The sequence below is a fragment of the Hyla sarda genome, chromosome 6 (assembly GCF_029499605.1).
Source record: "Hyla sarda isolate aHylSar1 chromosome 6, aHylSar1.hap1, whole genome shotgun sequence".
Lineage (NCBI taxonomy): Eukaryota > Metazoa > Chordata > Amphibia > Anura > Hylidae > Hyla > Hyla sarda.
In genome coordinates this window covers 293,293,332-293,310,462 of record NC_079194.1, presented here as the reverse complement: position 1 = coordinate 293,310,462, position 17,131 = coordinate 293,293,332, and the positions used below count along the sequence as shown (strand labels likewise).

The 17,131-nt window shown below is 45.6% G+C and overlaps 1 protein-coding gene across 1 annotated transcript in view; it reads left to right on the top strand.

Annotated features, from left to right (window-relative positions):
• Positions 1-291: 291 nt before the first annotated feature.
• TP53I11 (tumor protein p53 inducible protein 11) overlaps positions 292-17,131 on the top strand; it is a 119,848-nt gene continuing 103,008 nt past the window's right edge. Inside the window, exon 1 of the mRNA XM_056527775.1 lies at positions 292-419. Coding sequence (XP_056383750.1) covers positions 339-419 — 81 coding nt within the window. The 5' untranslated portion in view covers positions 292-338. The remainder of the gene's footprint in view (positions 420-17,131) is intronic.

Sequence of the window (17,131 nt, the reverse complement as noted above, 5' to 3'; positions counted from 1 at the left end):
TCTACACAGTGTGTCTCCAGCTGTTGCAAAACTACAACTCCCAGCATGCCCGGACAGCCTTCGGCTGTCCGGGCATGCTGGGAATTGTAGTTTTGCAACAGCTGGAGGCACACTAGTTAGGGTGAGATTCATCAAGACCTTTGCTGAGGATAAGTTGACCAGTTGCCCATAGCAACCAATCAGATCGCTTCTTTCATTTTTCAGAGGCCTATTCGAAAGTGAAAGAAGCAATCGGATTGGTTGCTATGGGCAACTGGTCGACTTTTCCTCTGCTCACGTTTTGATGATTGTCCCCCAACTGTTTGAAAAACACTGGTGTAACTAAAGGCTTATGCGCCATGGGGCAAAAGTTCAGTCCAGGCCCCCTCCCCATACCCCGGGCTGGGGCAATTATTCTTCACGGCTGTCGACCCCCACCAGTAACTCATTTGCATCAATGGCTCTGCTTCCTCTAAGCCGGGAAATACAAAAAGAAGCATCAAATAAATATTACCATACAGCTTCCTAATAATATATAACACAGACCGATATACAGGGCATCATAGCACCCAGGAATTTAGTCATAGCACCCATTGCATCCAGGTATAGGGTAATGAAGGCTATGGTCTACATCCCTAATGGGCAAGGACAGTGAAGGGGTTAATGTAAGAACGGCCAGTTGAAGGGTTAATGCTGCATAGCTGGGGTCTGTCAGCGTATGGCCACACGTTTCTCTTTATGATCATAGAGATAAGTGCAGGGAGGGGATGGAGAGGACTCTGCAGCTGTAATTGTATGACCACACAGTTCTCTATATGATCATAAAGATGAGTGCAGGGAGGGGACAGAGATGACTGTGCAGCTGTAACTGTATGGCCATTGAGTTCTCTCTGTGATAATAGAGGTTAGCACAGGGAGAGGATAGAGAGGACTGTGCAGTTGTAACTGTATGATCACACAGTTCTCTCTATGATCATAAAGATGAATGCAGGGAGGGGATAGAGAGGACTGTGCAGCTTTAACTGTATGGCCACTGAGTTCTCTCTTTGATAATAGAGGTAAGCGCCGGGAGGGGATAGAGAGGATTGTGCAGTTGTTGCTGTATGGCCACTAAGTTATCTCTGTGATCATAGAGATGAGTGCAGAGAGGGGATAGAGAGGACTGTGCAGCTGTAACTTTATGAACACACAGTTCTCTCTCTGATCATATCTATAAATGCATGGAGGGGATAGAGAAAACTGTGCAGCTGTAACTGTATGAGCACACATTTCTCTCTTTGGTCATATAGATGAGTGCAGGGAGAGGATAGAGAGAACTGTGCAGCTGTAACTGTTTGGCCACATAGTTCTCTCTATAGTTATACACATGAGTGCAGGGAGGGGATGTAGAAGACTGTGCAGCTGCAACTATATAGCCACACTTTTATTTCTATGGTCATAGAGATGAGTGTAGGGAGGGGATAGAGAGGACTGCGTAGAAGTAACTGTATAGCCACACAGTTCTCTCTAGGATTATATAGATTAATGCAGAGAGGGAATAGAGAGGACTGTGCAGCTGTGACTGTATGGCCACACAGTTTCCTCTATGATCATAGAGATGAGTGGGAATACCCAGGGCTGGTGCAAGGATTTTCGCCACCCTAGGCAAAAGCGAATTTTGCCTCCCCCTTGACTCCTCCCATTGACACGCCCCACCTTACTACTGAGATACTTAGTTTTGTGGCATTCAGGACCTGAAGAAATAACTTTCTTGCAGAGGGCAGAACAGCGCCCCTCATCAAGAGGGTGCTCTAGGCGGCTGCCTATTTGGCCTATAGGTGGAGCCGGCCCTGGGTATACCCCTTTAATACATTTTGCTCATCTCTATTCATAATATATTCCTTTCCGACTCACCTGTCAATCAAACCTTTCCAATATAATTTCCCATTGGTATGAGGAGCCCTGCATCTTTATATAAAGGATGCCCCATCGCAATGCTCTGATCTGATTGACACATAAGTCCCCCCCCCCCCCCCCATCCTGATATGTGCAGCATAAAGCCTAATCTTCAGGGCCCCGCATCATATTCCAGTGTAATCTGATAATACCGTAATATCATGAAATATCCTTTGGATAAACATTGAGCACAGATTAATTAAAGGGGGGATAGAAGGAGCTGCCGATCCCCGTACCGCCTCTCGGGGGATTCTGCGCAGATATTTGTTCATCGTATCTCTAGACGGTAATCAGGGAGGAAGATGAAGAAACTGTCAATTTCTATCGAGAAGACAACAATGTATCCATGGGAACACCTAGTGCTTAACCAGGCGGTAGATAAGTGGGGCTGAGCAGAAATCCCAACTAAGAGTCCCAGAGATGGGAACATGTAAAGTGTAACTCCGACAGCTTCACACAGCAGCTTAGACTTAAGCCCATTCCTTATTGAACCATTATCAAAAAAGATGTTCCCATAAACAGTGTCAGACACTGTTATTTGTTCACTGTATGGCACTGTGATAGCCTGGGGGAGTAGGGTTTATGGGGGTGTAGCTGTGCGGTTACTAAGGGTGCTTGCTTAACCCTTTCTATTCGTGATGCCAGGGTGAGGGCTATTCTCTTTATGCTTGTCCTACCGCCACCCTTCCTAAGAGCGATAGGGAGATAGGAAATAATTGATTGTCCACAATCGGAGATTTGCAGAAACTTGTCGGAACTTTTACTGAAGATTTTAGGCAATAATGAACAGGAACAATCCATACAACAGAGTCTGTTAAAGCTTGACAAGTGGTTGGGACCTCGTGAGTCTACTTAAGCTTAGGAAGGCAATTTGTTGCGGTGATCCACTGGATTTAGGGGTTTAGATTCGGTCCAGTAACCATGCTAGCTTTAGCGGGGATTGAGATTTTAACTCACGGTTTAGTTTAGGCTGAGGCCGGCAGGTTTCTGGCCTAGCTTGTCTTTGAAAGTTGCGCAGATCCGTCCTGCTAGTCCGGCATCCACAAGAGCAGCAACCCAAGAGAGTGATCATTGGCTACAGCTCCCTTATATGGGCAGGGGCTGGACTAAAGCTCACTGGTCCATAACAACTGTCAATCTTATGCACATAGAGTTATGGGTAATCATGTGACCCAAGGACCTCCAAAGGTCCTCCAACATACCATAGAGGAATCAACATAGTCACATGACCGAAGGTAAGCATACTAATGTACATTATGTTAAATATATATACATTTAGACATTACAAAAGAGGCGACTAGGGGCTGTCCCACCTGGGGGACCCTACCTTAACGTAGTAACTCTGACTTTGGGGACCACCATACAAGGTACGGTATGCAATACGGTACCGGGACACCACAGCACTGTTATACGTCCACTGTATAGCACTGTTATACGTTCACTGTATGGCACTCTTATACGTTCACTGTATGGCACTGTTATACGTTCACTGTATGGCACTGTTATACATTTACTGAATGGCTCTGTTATATGTTTACTGAATGTCCCTGTTATACGTTTACTGTATGGCACTCTTATACGTTCACTGTATGGCACTCTTATACGTTTACTGTATGGCACTCTTATACGTTCACTGTATGGCACTGGTATACGTTTACTGTATGGCACTGTTATACGTTTACTGTATGGTACTGTTATACGTTTACTGTATGGTACTGTTATACGTTTACTGTATGGCACTGTTATACGTTTACTGTATGGCACTGTTATACGTTTACAGTATGGCACTGTTATACGTTTACAGTATGGCACTGTTATACTTTCACTGTATGGCACTGTTATACGTTTACTGTATGGCACTGTTATAAGTTTACTGTATGGCACTGTTATACGTTTACTGTATGGTACTGTTATACGTTTACTGTATGGTACTGTTATACGTTTACTGTATGGCACTGTTATACGTTTACTGTATGGCACTGTTATACGTTTACAGTATGGCACTGTTATACGTTTACAGTATGGCACTGTTATACTTTCACTGTATGGCACTGTTATACGTTTACTGTATGGCACTGTTATAAGTTTACTGTATGGCACTGTTATACGTTTACTGTATGGTACTGTTATACGTTTACTGTATGGCACTGTTATACGTTTACTGTATGGCACTGTTATACGTTTACTGTATGGCACTGTTATAAGTTTACTGTATGGCACTGTTATACTTTCACTGTATGGCACTGTTATACGTTTACTGTATGGCACTGTTATACGTTCACTGCATGGCACTGTTATAAGTTTACTGTATGGCACTGTTATACGTTTACTGTATGGCACTGTTATATGTTTACTGTATGGCACTGTTATACGTTCACTGTATGGCACTGTTATAAGTTTACTGTATGGCACTGTTATACATTTACTGTATGGCACTGTTATACGTTTACTGCATGGCACTGTTATACATTTACTGCATGGCACTGTTATACGTTTACTGTATGGTACTGTTATACATTTATAGTATGGCACTGTTATACATTTACTGTATGGCACTGTTATACGTTTACTGTATGGCACTGTTATACGTTTACTGTATGGCACTGTTATACGTTTACTGCATGGCACTGTTATATGTTTACTGAATGTCCCTGTTATACGTTTATAGTATGGCACTGTTATACGTTTGCTGGATGGCACTTTTACATGTTCACTGTATGGCACTGTTATACGTTTACTGTATGTCCCTGTTATACGTTTACAGTATGGCACTGTTATATGTTTACTGTATTTCCCTGTTATACGTTTACAGTATGGCACTGTTATACGTTTACTGTATGGCACTGTTATACGTTTACTGTATGGCACTGTTATACGTTTACTGGATGGCACTTTTATACGTTTACTGGATGGCACTGTTATTCGTTTACAGTATGGCACTGTTATAAGTTCACTGTATGGCACTGTTATTCGTTTACAGTATGGCACTGTTATAAGTTCACTGTATGGCACTGTTATTCGTTTACAGTATGGCACTGTTATAAGTTCACTGTATGGCACTGTTATTCGTTTACAGTATGGCACTGTTATAAGTTCACTGTATGGCACTGTTATTCGTTTACAGTATGGCACTTTTACATGTTCACTGTATGGCACTGTTACGTGTTCATTGTATGGCACCCTTTTTTGTTCACTGTATGGCACAATTTTTTGCTCACTCTACCGGGATGTCCCTATTACATGTTACCTGCACTGCATGGCGGTATTATGTAGGTACTATAAAGCACTGTTATTTGGGATACATTACATCAATATCAATGAAAATATGCAGTGTTTCCTAACCAGTGTTCCTCCAGCTGTTGCAAAACTACAACTCTCAGCATGCTCGGACAGCCGAAGGCTGTCCGGGCATGCTGGGAGTTGTAGTTTTGTAACAGCTGGAGACACTCTGGTTGGGAAACAATGTCCTATTTTGACATTAATGTTCCACATTAGCATCCCAGGCAGCACACACAAACTTTCCAGTGACCTTTTCAGTCTTATTAGCTGTCTTTGGGGTCTTCAGGGAGGCAATACTCATGTGAACACAGAAAGGCTTTAAATGTCACATTATTTACTTAGCATTTTTGAAGGGTGGTCACTGACAGGGGATGAAGAGTGCATTGTTTTATGGTCCCTGTGTACATAACATCTATGACTGCTATGGGGCCTGATGTCCCATGGGACCATGGGCTGCAAATCCTGAATGGTTTTGGGTGAAACTAAGGTATAGTTCGTGACACCAGGATAGCGTTAACCACCACGCTTCAAGGTTTAGACAGTTCTCCTGGGCCACGCGCTGGGGACAATAATGACCACAGATGCAGGGTTATGGAAAACTATCTTTAACTGAGCCGGGAATGATGGTAATATCCTTTACAGTAGAGATTAGAGCAGGGGAAGTGCAGAGAAACCATGTGGAGCCTCTTGCCTTGCTGGGACTTGTAGTAGCTTTTACTTCACTGCCTTCTAGCTATTGCATACTGTAGGTTGTTAGACTTTAGACTTGTGGCTTGAGACCACCAATGCAGACAGAAGAGTAACTGTTGTAGTTTCCCCCGAAGCTTTTGCTTACTGCCAGGCATGGACTGTAGACTATGAGACCAAGAGTTGCCTGAGGCTTTTTATCTCCTCCTATCCAAGACTACAGGCTGGACCTATGCAATGTGTAGTGACTGACTTCTTTACTTCTCTTCAGGACTCCTTCAGGTTACCACAAACGTCTTCTCTACACACTGTACCTCAGCTTTCCTCTCCAACAACTACTACACTGACTAGCTCCTCCCCCCCTTTTTCTACTTAAAGGGGTATTCCAGGAATTTTTTTTTATTTGACTATGCTACAGGGGCTGTAAAGTTAGTGTAGTACATAATATAGTGTCTGTATCTGTGTGTGACGGTTTTCTCACAATTCTTCTGTGATTTTCACCCCAATATTCATTTTTAACAGCATACAAAATGACTGTTGTCACAGATTTTTCCCAGGTTGCAATGCGGCCGAGACCTGACATCACTAGTCAGCTGATGACAGGGAGCCTGTCTGCTTCAAAGGGTGGAGGGATCGCTTGGTGGGAGAGAGATCCATCTGCAACTAATGCAACAGCTGTAGGCACCCTGATTGAAGACCACAGGTCTTTTGAATGGATGCAGCTCATTCATGTTTCAATGGGTGGGGGGGGCTGATGTGTGGGAGGGAGGAAAATGGATTTATGGGATTTGTAGGCAAAAGAAGAAAACACAAACAGTAAATACCAGTTCACAAAAAGCTAACCACAGTATTATGGTAATCTCACAACATAGCCATTTAGCCCCAAGACAAGCGCAGATCCTTCCTAAGCATGTCCATTACTGTCTGCCAGGTACATACTAAAATCACCTTATGGTGGAGAACCCCTTTAAGGATTAGGCTAGGTGGCCTCCCATTGGGGCATCAGGATCACATTGTTTACTCTGCATAACTTCCCTTAAAGATAAAGTAACACTGATAAACATGTGCATAACACAAAATCACAAGATAACAAAATGTAATATACCCTGGAGTAGTGGGCCCAGAACAGTGACACTGGAAGTGCCCAATGCAACGTTTACCTGACAGTACAACATCCTGTACTGGGTCACCACAATGTTGCCTCCTGAAAGACACGAGAAGACATAAGATGGCCGTATACCTTGAATAGATGTAGGCCGACAGCTATTCACTCCGACAACATATGCACGTTTGCTGGTTTTGCTGCAGTATGCATGTAAGGAGAGGGGGATATCAGACCCCTCTTATCCCTCCAGACTCCTCTGTCCTCTTCCAACCCCATCTGTTTCCACAAATCTCCTCTGTCTCCTCCGGATTTCTGTCCCCTCCAGACTCCTCCAACGTCCTCTGTTTACTTCTCCAGACTCCTCTGTTCCTTTCTTCAGACATCTCTGTCCTCTCCAAACTCTTTTGTCTGCCTCCTCTGCCAGTTCCCTCTGTCCTCCTCCTCCAGACCCCTCTGTCCTTCTCCTCCAGACTCCTCTGTCCTCCTCCAGTTCCCTCTGTCCTTCTCCTTCAGACCCATTTGTATTCCTCCTCCAGACACCTCTGTCCCCCTCCAGACCCCTCTCCTTCTCCTCCAGACTCCTCTGTCCTTCTCCTTCAGACTCCTCTGTCCTTCTCCTCCAGACCCCTCTGTCCTTCTCCTCCAGACCCCTCTGTCCTTCTCCTCCAGACCCCTGTGTCCTCCTTCTCCAGACCCCTCTGTCCCCCTCCTCCAGACACCTCTGTCCTCCTTCTCCAGAGCCCTCTGTCCTCCTCCTCCAGACCCCTCTCCTTCTCCTCCAGACCCCTCTCCTTCTCCTCCAGACCCCTCTCCTTCTCCTCCAGACCCCTCTCCTTCTCCTCCAGACCCCTCTCCTTCTCCTCCAGACCCCTCTGTCCTTCTCCTCCAGACCCCTCTGTCCTTCTCCTCCAGACCCCTCTGTCCTCCTCCAGACCCCTCTGTCCTTCTCCTCCAGACCCCTCTGTCCTTCTCCTCCAGACCCCTCTGTCCTTCTCCTCCAGACCCCTCTGTCCTCCTCCTCCATACTGCTCTGTCACCCCCCTCCACACCTGTGTCCTTCTCCTCCAGACCCCTATGTCCTCCTCCAGACCCCTCTGTCCTTCTCCTCCAGACCCCTCTGTCCTTCTCCTCCAGTCCCCTCTGTCCTCCTCCAGACCCCTATGTCCTCCTCCAGACCCCTATGTCCTCCTCCAGACTGCTCTGTCCTTCTCCTCCATACTGCTCTGTCACCCCCCTCCACACCTGTGTCCTCCTTCTCCAGACCCCTCTCCTTCTCCTCCAGACCCCTCTGTCCTTCTCCTCCAGACCCCTCTGTCCTTCTCCTCCATACTGCTCTGTCCTTCTCCTCCAGTCCCCTCTGTCCTCCTCCAGACCCCTCTGTCCTCCTCCAGACCCCTCTGTCCTTCTCCTCCAGACCCCTCTGTCCTTTTCCTCCAGACCCCTCTGTCCTTCTCCTCCAGACCCCTCTGTCCTCCTCCTCCAGACCCCTCTGTCCTCCTCCAGACCCCTATGTCCTCCTCCAGACTGCTCTGTCACCCCCCTCCACACTTGTGTCCCCCTTCTCCAGACCCCTCTGCCCCCCCCCCCCTTTTTTTTTCAGATTGTCTTCCAAAGAGTCTGTCACCTAGCTTTCCTACAGTTCTGAAAGACAAATCTGTCCAATCCTATAGAAAAATATCACTGACTCCTACATTTCGCTAGGACTAAGCACATTATTCTTGTTAGTAGTTTAGAAAAGCTGAGTGACCAATTTGGCCTCCAAAACAGCTTCCAAAGAGGTTGTCAACCAACTTTCCTGTATGGTAAATATGACAATTTATGCCCTAATGCTTCTTTGGCTCCTCCAACTCAGCAAAATGAGGGTCCTCCAACATCTAGGCTGTGGCTGCGGCAGCCATGTTCCAAATATATTCAGTATTTTAACTGAAAAAACGGATGCGGTTGAGAAGTGAGCGATATGGAAAGAGACGCTTTCGCTGTATCCGGCTGCCTGATCCACAATTCCTACATGTGATTGCACCCTTAGTAAGAATTTCCATTCAGGAGCCTGGGAAAGCTGGGTGAGTGGCCCCTGGACAATATGAACAAACAGATTTGTTGGTTTATTGATGGGTCTCACAGTTTCCAAATATTACTGGCTGTTCTGAAATATTTATTCCCACGAGGAGGAGATAAGTCCATGTGGTGTCTGTTCTGTAACATTCCCTCCCACAATCCCGTCCTGAGCCAAATGTCCTCCGACTCCGCTCCTTGTCCTGGTTCATTATATTAGGACTTGTAATGTTCCATAATACAGCAGCATGCGGGACAACTCCACATACAATGTATCCGATGGTCTATACACGTTATATACAGCAGCATGCGGGACAACTCCACATACAATGTATCCAGTCTATACACGTTATATACAGCAGCATGCGGGACAATCCACATACAATGTATCCAGTCTATACACGTTATATACAGCAGCATGTGGGACAACTCCACATACAATGTATCCGATGGTCTATACACGTTATATACAGCAGCATGCGGGACAACTCCACATACAATGTATCCGATGGTCTATACACGTTATATACAGCAGCATGCGGGACAACTCCACATACAATGTATCCGATGGTCTATACACGTTATATACAGCAGCATGCGGGACAACTCCACATACAATGTATCCAGTCTATACACGTTATATACAGCAGCATGCGGGACAATCCACATACAATGTATCCGATGGTCTATACACGTTATATACAGCAGCATGCGGGACAACTCCACATACAATGTATCCAGTCTATACACGTTATATACAGCAGCATGTGGGACAACTCCACATACAATGTATCCGATGGTCTATACACGTTATATACAGCAGCATGCGGGACAACTCCACATACAATGTATCCAGTCTATACACGTTATATACAGCAGCATGCGGGACAACTCCACATACAATGTATCCAGTCTATGTACGTTATATACAGCAGCATGCAGGACAACTCCACATACAATGTATCCAGTCTATACACGTTATATACAGCAGCATGCGGGACAACTCCACATACAATGTATCCAGTCTATACACGTTATATACAGCAGCATGCGGGACAACTCCACATACAATGTATCCGATGGTCTATACACGTTATATACAGCAGCATGCGGGACAACTCCACATACAATGTATCCGATGGTCTATACACGTTATATACAGCAGCATGCGGGACAACTCCACATACAATGTATCCGATGGTCTATACACGTTATATACAGCAGCATGCGGGACAACTCCACATACAATGTATCCGATGGTCTATACACGTTATATACAGCAGCATGTGGGACAACTCCACATACAATGTATCCAGTCTATACACGTTATATACAGCAGCATGCGGGACAACTCCACATACAATGTATCCGATGGTCTATACACGTTATATACAGCAGCATGCGGGACAACTCCACATACAATGTATCCGATGGTCTATACACGTTATATACAGCAGCATGCGGGACAACTCCACATACAATGTATCCGATGGTCTATACACGTTATATACAGCAGCATGCGGGACAACTCCACATACAATGTATCCAGTCTATACACGTTATATACAGCAGGTCTCAGTATAAAGAAATAAACCCAATTAAAACATATACAGCAGCTTCCTTTCTCTTTATCTATTGATGCATCCATCTTTTTTATCTATCTATGGCAAGATACTAACTCTGCAGGGGCCCAAACTTTTGCAGACGCCATTTTTTTGTTTTCTGTTATTATGAAAGTGTAAATGATGGTAATAAAATCTAACTTTTGTTGACATATTATAAGAATGTCTAATCTGTAATTTGATGCCTTTTGGAGATTTTTCCATCTTTCCTTGGCTTCTTTATGCACATTAATACAAATGTTTACCTGGGGTGCTCAAACTTTTGATCCCAACTGTATCTCATATCTCATATCTATCTATGTATCTATCTATCTATCCATCTATCTATCTCATATCTATCTATCTCATATCTATCTATGTATCTATCTATCTATCCATCCATCTATCTATCTCATATCTATCTATCTCATATCTATCTATGTATCTATCTATCTATCCATCTATCTATCTCATATCTATCTATCATCTCATATCTATCTCATATCTATTTATTTTTCTATCTATCTGCCTCATATCTATATATATATCTATCTATCTATCTACCTCATATCTATTTATCTCATATCTATCTATCTCATATCTATCTATCTATCTGCCTCATATCTATCTATCTCCTATCTATCTCATATCTATCTATCTATCTATCTCATATCTATATATCTCATATCTATATATCTCATATCTATCTATCTCATATCTATCTATCTCATATCCATCTATCTATCTCATATCTATCTATCTATCTATCTATCTATCTATCTCATATCTATTTATTTATATATCTATCTCATATCTATCTATCTATCTATCTCATATCTATCTCATATCTATCTATCTCATATCTATCTATATCATATCAATCTATCTCATATCTATCTCATATCCATCTATCTCATATCTATCTATCTCAAATCCATCTATCTATCTCATATCTATCTATCTGTCTCATATCTATCTATCTATCTCATATCTATCTATTTCTCTCATATCCATCTATCTCATATCTATCTATCTCATATCCATCTATCTATCTCATATCTATCTATCTATCTCATATCTATCTCATATCTATCTATCTCATATCTATCTATCTCATATCTATCTATCTATCTATCTATCTATCTATCTATCTCATATCTATCTATCTCATATCTATCTATCTCATGGAGGACTGACACTAGCACAGACAGAGATGAGGTTGTTTTCCAGTCACACTGACAGACTATTGATCAGCATTAGTTTCTATGTAAGAGACCAAGATAACTCAGATATAGTGGAATAAAATCTAAAGCCTCAGGGATCTTTCTTATATTTTCGGTGAAGCTTCTCATCAGTCGGCTGTGGTAACCGCTGTGTCTGCGACTTATTGGAGATGATATCTCTGCCATCTTCACTTAGAGACAAATCATCTTGAAAGACAATATCAGAATGTAAAACCCTCGCGGTGAGACGGCGGCTCCTGACACCTCGTCTGCGGGGAATTATTGTCTCATATCTTTTGCAGATACCTGACTACTCGTGGCCAGGGCACAGCCGGTATTTTGGCCACCCTGCCAACCAATCCTCCAACTATATATATATATATATATATACTATACTAGTGTTTCCCAACCAGAGCACCTCCAGCTGTTGCAAAACTACAACTCCCAGCATGCCCGGACAGCCAACGGCTGTCCGGGTATGCTGGGAGTTGTAGTTTTGCAACAGCTGGAGGCACCCCTGGTTGGAAAACACTGACCTATACTATATACTACTATATAGTCCAACATGCTGGGAGTTGTAGTTTTGCAACAGCTGGAGGCACCCCTGGTTGGGAAACACTGACCTATACTATATACTACTATATAGTCCGACATGCTGGGAGTTGTAGTTTTGCAACAGCTGGAGGCTCCCCTGGTTGGGAAACACTGACCTATACTATATACTACTATATAGTCCAACATGCTGGGAATTGTAGTTTTGCAACAGCTGGAGGCACCCCTGGTTGGAAAACACTGACCTATACTATATACTACTATATAGTCCAACATGCTGGGAGTTGTAGTTTTACAACAGCTGGAGGCACCCCTGGTTGGGAAACACTGACCTATACTATATACTACTATATAGTCCAACATGCTGGGAGTTGTAGTTTTTCAACAGCTGGAGGCACCCCTGGTTGGGAAACCCTGACCTTTACTAAATACTACTATATAGTCCAACATGCTGGGAGTTGTAGTTTTTCAACAGCTGGAGGCACCCCTGGTTGGGAAACACTGACCTTTACTAAATACTACTATATAGTCCAACATGCTGGGAGTTGTAGTTTTGCAACAGCTGGAGGCTCCCCTGGTTGGGAAACACTGACCTATACTATATACTACTATATAGTCCAACATGCTGGGAGTTGTAGTTTTGCAACAGCTGGAGGCACCCCTGGTTGGAAAACACTGACCTATACTATATACTACTATATAGTCCAACATGCTGGGAGTTGTAGTTTTTCAACAGCTGGAGGCACCCCTGGTTGGGAAACACTGACCTATACTATATACTACTATATAGTCCAACATGCTGGGAGTTGTAGTATTGCAACAGCTGGAGGCACCCCTAGTTGGGAAACACTGACCTATACTATATACTACTATATAGTCCAACATGCTGGGAGTTGTAGTTTTGCAACAGCTGGAGACACCCCTGGTTGGATACACAGATCTATACTATATACTCCTATATAGTCCAACATGCTGGGAGTTGTAGTTTTGCAACAGCTGGAGGCACACCTGGTTGGGAAACACTGACCTATAATATATACTACTATATAGTCAAGTATGCTGAGAGTTGTAGTATTGCAACAGCTGGAGGCACCCCTAGTTGGGAAACACTGACCTATACTATATACTACGATATAGTCCAACATGCTGGGAGTTGTAGTTTTGCAACAGCTGGAGACACCCCTGGTTGGATACACAGATCTATACTATATACTCCTATATAGTCCAACATGCTGGGAGTTGTAGTTTTTCAACAGCTGGAGGCACCCCTGGTTGGGAAACACTGACCAATACTATATACTACTATATAGTCTAACATGCTGGGAGTTGTAGTTTTCGTTTGGGGCAGCTGCTGAGCCACAGGCTGTATCAGGGCATGCTGGGAGTTGTAGTTAGTAACTAACAGCAACTCCTGAATTTAATAAAAATAGCGATCAAAAAGCCACATCAAAACAAAAATGGTCAAAAAGGACAAAATTTCCCCAACATATGTGTATCCTGTGATGTCACGCATATATAATTCATTATGCAAATTAGCATGGCCGGTAATTTTTTGCAAGAAAGGTGGCGACCCTACTCACGGCTGTCAAGCTTGGCTCCTCCTCCTGCCAGCAGCCAGCCTGGAAACCCTGCCATCTGATGCCCAGGGACAATGGCATTGTTTGGCCATGCACAGATGCCCACCAGCCAGTAGTTACACTAAATACTACAGGACTCAATAAGAGGTGTTACCACTTCTGTTTAAGACATTGTGCTACCAGTGTAGCAGCTCCCTTGGTGGCAGGACCCTTATCAGTGGGCATGCTTGTAACACATGGTCGTAAGGCCCTATGGTCATGCTCTATGCCAGAGGGTTATCTGTATCATAAGTATAATACAACATGTTTCCCAGTTGTTCTGGCCCCTTCCTCAGGGACCTGAGGAAGGGGCCTGAACAGTTTAGAAACACGTTGCACATTTGTTTGTTCTTTATGATGCCATAGGGACATATTTGTCATTTAGGACACTAGGAATGATGGCAGTCGGTGACAATCCTGTAAAAGCTTTCACAATTGAGAATGCATTACCACTCTTGGGTGGGAGGCATAATAGCGGTCATATGGCTGGTCCATCTAGTTTTCCCATATATGATGTTGCAGTGAGGTAATTATATAATTGCCATAAACCTACAATAACTAGATACTTCTGTGATTGGTTTCCATGGCATTGTGACCCATTTGTGCACATAACATGGGCTGTACTAGAAGCCCCCTCAGTGTCTGGTACACTAATGGGCATTCGTTGTAGCTCATTAAATGGAAACTATATGAGAGAGGCGAGCGGGGATGGGAGACCTGCAACAGCGCATAAAACACGTAACGCCACCACATGCGATCTCTGGCCCCACCACCATAAGTCAGTTCTCTGCAATTTACAACCTTTGATTAGGAGGTATAAGCTGAGCATTCCCTTAACCCTGACCAGTCTGCTTGGACCCACAGCATGATGCTGCCCCCATGGTATTGGGCAGTTGATGGGCAGTGCCCGGTTTCCTCCAGACATGATGCTGCCCCCACCATGATCACTGTAGGGATGGTATTGGGCAGATGATGGGCAGTGCCTGGTTTCCTCCAGACATGATGCTGCCCCCACCATGATCACTGTAGGGATGGTATTGGGCAGATGATGGGCAGTGCCTGGTTTCCTCCAGACATGATGCTGCCCCCACCATGATCACTGTAGGGATGGTATTGGGCAGGTGATGGGCAGTGCCTGGTTTCCTCCAGACATGATGCTGCCCCCACCATGATCACTGTAGGGATGGTATTGGGCAGATGATGGGCAGTGCCTGGTTTCCCCCAGACATGATGCTGCCCCCCCCCCCCCATGATCACTGTAGGGATGGTATTGGGCAGATGATGGGCAGTGCCTGGTTTCCTCCAGACATGATGCTGCCCCCACCATGATCACTGTACGGATGGTATTGGGCAGGTGATGGGCAGTGCCTGGTTTCCCCCAGACATGATGCTGCCCCCCCCCCCCCATGATCACTGTAGGGATGGTATTGGGCAGGTGATGGGCAGTGCCTGGTTTCCTCCAGACATGATGCTGCCCCCACCATGATCACTGTAGGGATGGTATTGGGCAGATGATGGGCAGTGCCTGGTTTCCTCCAGACATGATGCTGCCCCCACCATGATCACTGTAGGGATGGTATTGGGCAGATGATGGGAAGTGCCTGGTTTCCCCCAGACATGATGCTGCCCCCCCCCCCCCCATGATCACTGTAGGGATGGTATTGGGCAGATGATGGGCAGTGCCTGGTTTCCTCCAGACATGATGCTGCCCCCACCATGATCACTGTACGGATGGTATTGGGCAGGTGATGGGCAGTGCCTGGTTTCCTCCAGACATGATGCTGCCCCCACCATGATCACTGTAGGGATGGTATTGGGCAGATGATGGGCAGTGCCTGGTTTCCTCCAGACATGATGCTGCCCCCACCATGATCACTGTAGGGATGGTATTGGGCAGATGATGGGCAGTGCCTGGTTTCCCCCAGACATGATGCTGCCCCCCCCCCCCCCCATGATCACTGTAGGGATGGTATTGGGCAGATGATGGGCAGTGCCTGGTTTCCTCCAGACATGATGCTGCCCCCACCATGATCACTGTACGGATGGTATTGGGCAGGTGATGGGCAGTGCCTGGTTTCCCCCAGACATGATGCTGACCCCCCCCCCCCCCATGATCACTGTAGGGATGGTATTGGGCAGGTGATGGGCAGTGCCTGGTTTCCTCCAGACATGATGCTGCCCCCACCATGATCACTGTAGGGATGGTATTGGGCAGATGATGGGCAGTGCCTGGTTTCCTCCAGACATGATGCTGCCCCCACCATGATCACTGTAGGGATGGTATTGGGCAGATGATGGGAAGTGCCAGGTTTCCTCCAGACATGATGCTGCCCCCACCATGATCACTGTAGGGATGGTATTGGGCAGATGATGGGCAGTGCCTGGTTTCCTCCAGACATGATGCTGCCCCCACCATGATCACTGTAGGGATGGTATTGGGCAGATGATGGGCAGTGCCTGGTTTCCTCCAGACATGATGCTGCCCCCACCATGATCACTGTAGGGATGGTATTGGGCAGATGATGGGCAGTGCCTGGTTTCCCCCAGACATGATGCTGCCCCCCCCCCATGATCACTGTAGGGATGGTATTGGGCAGATGATGGGCAGTGCCTGGTTTCCTCCAGACATGATGCTGCCCCCACCATGATCACTGTACGGATGGTATTGGGCAGGTGATGGGCAGTGCCTGGTTTCCCCCAGACATGATGCTGCCCCCCCCCCCCCCCCCCCCCCCATGATCACTGTAGGGATGGTATTGGGCAGGTGATGGGCAGTGCCTGGTTTCCTCCAGACATGATGCTGCCCCCACCATGATCACTGTAGGGATGGTATTGGGCAGATGATGGGCAGTGCCTGGTTTCCTCCAGACATGATGCTGCCCCCACCATGATCACTGTAGGGATGGTATTGGGCAGATGATGGGAAGTGCCAGGTTTCCTCCAGACATGATGCTGCCCCCACCATGATCACTGTAGGGATGGTATTGGGCAGGTGATGGGCAGTGCCTGGTTTCCCCCAGACATGATGCTGCCCCCCCCCATGATCACTGTAGGGATGGTATTGGGCAGGTGATGGGCAGTGCCCGGTTTCCTCCAGACATG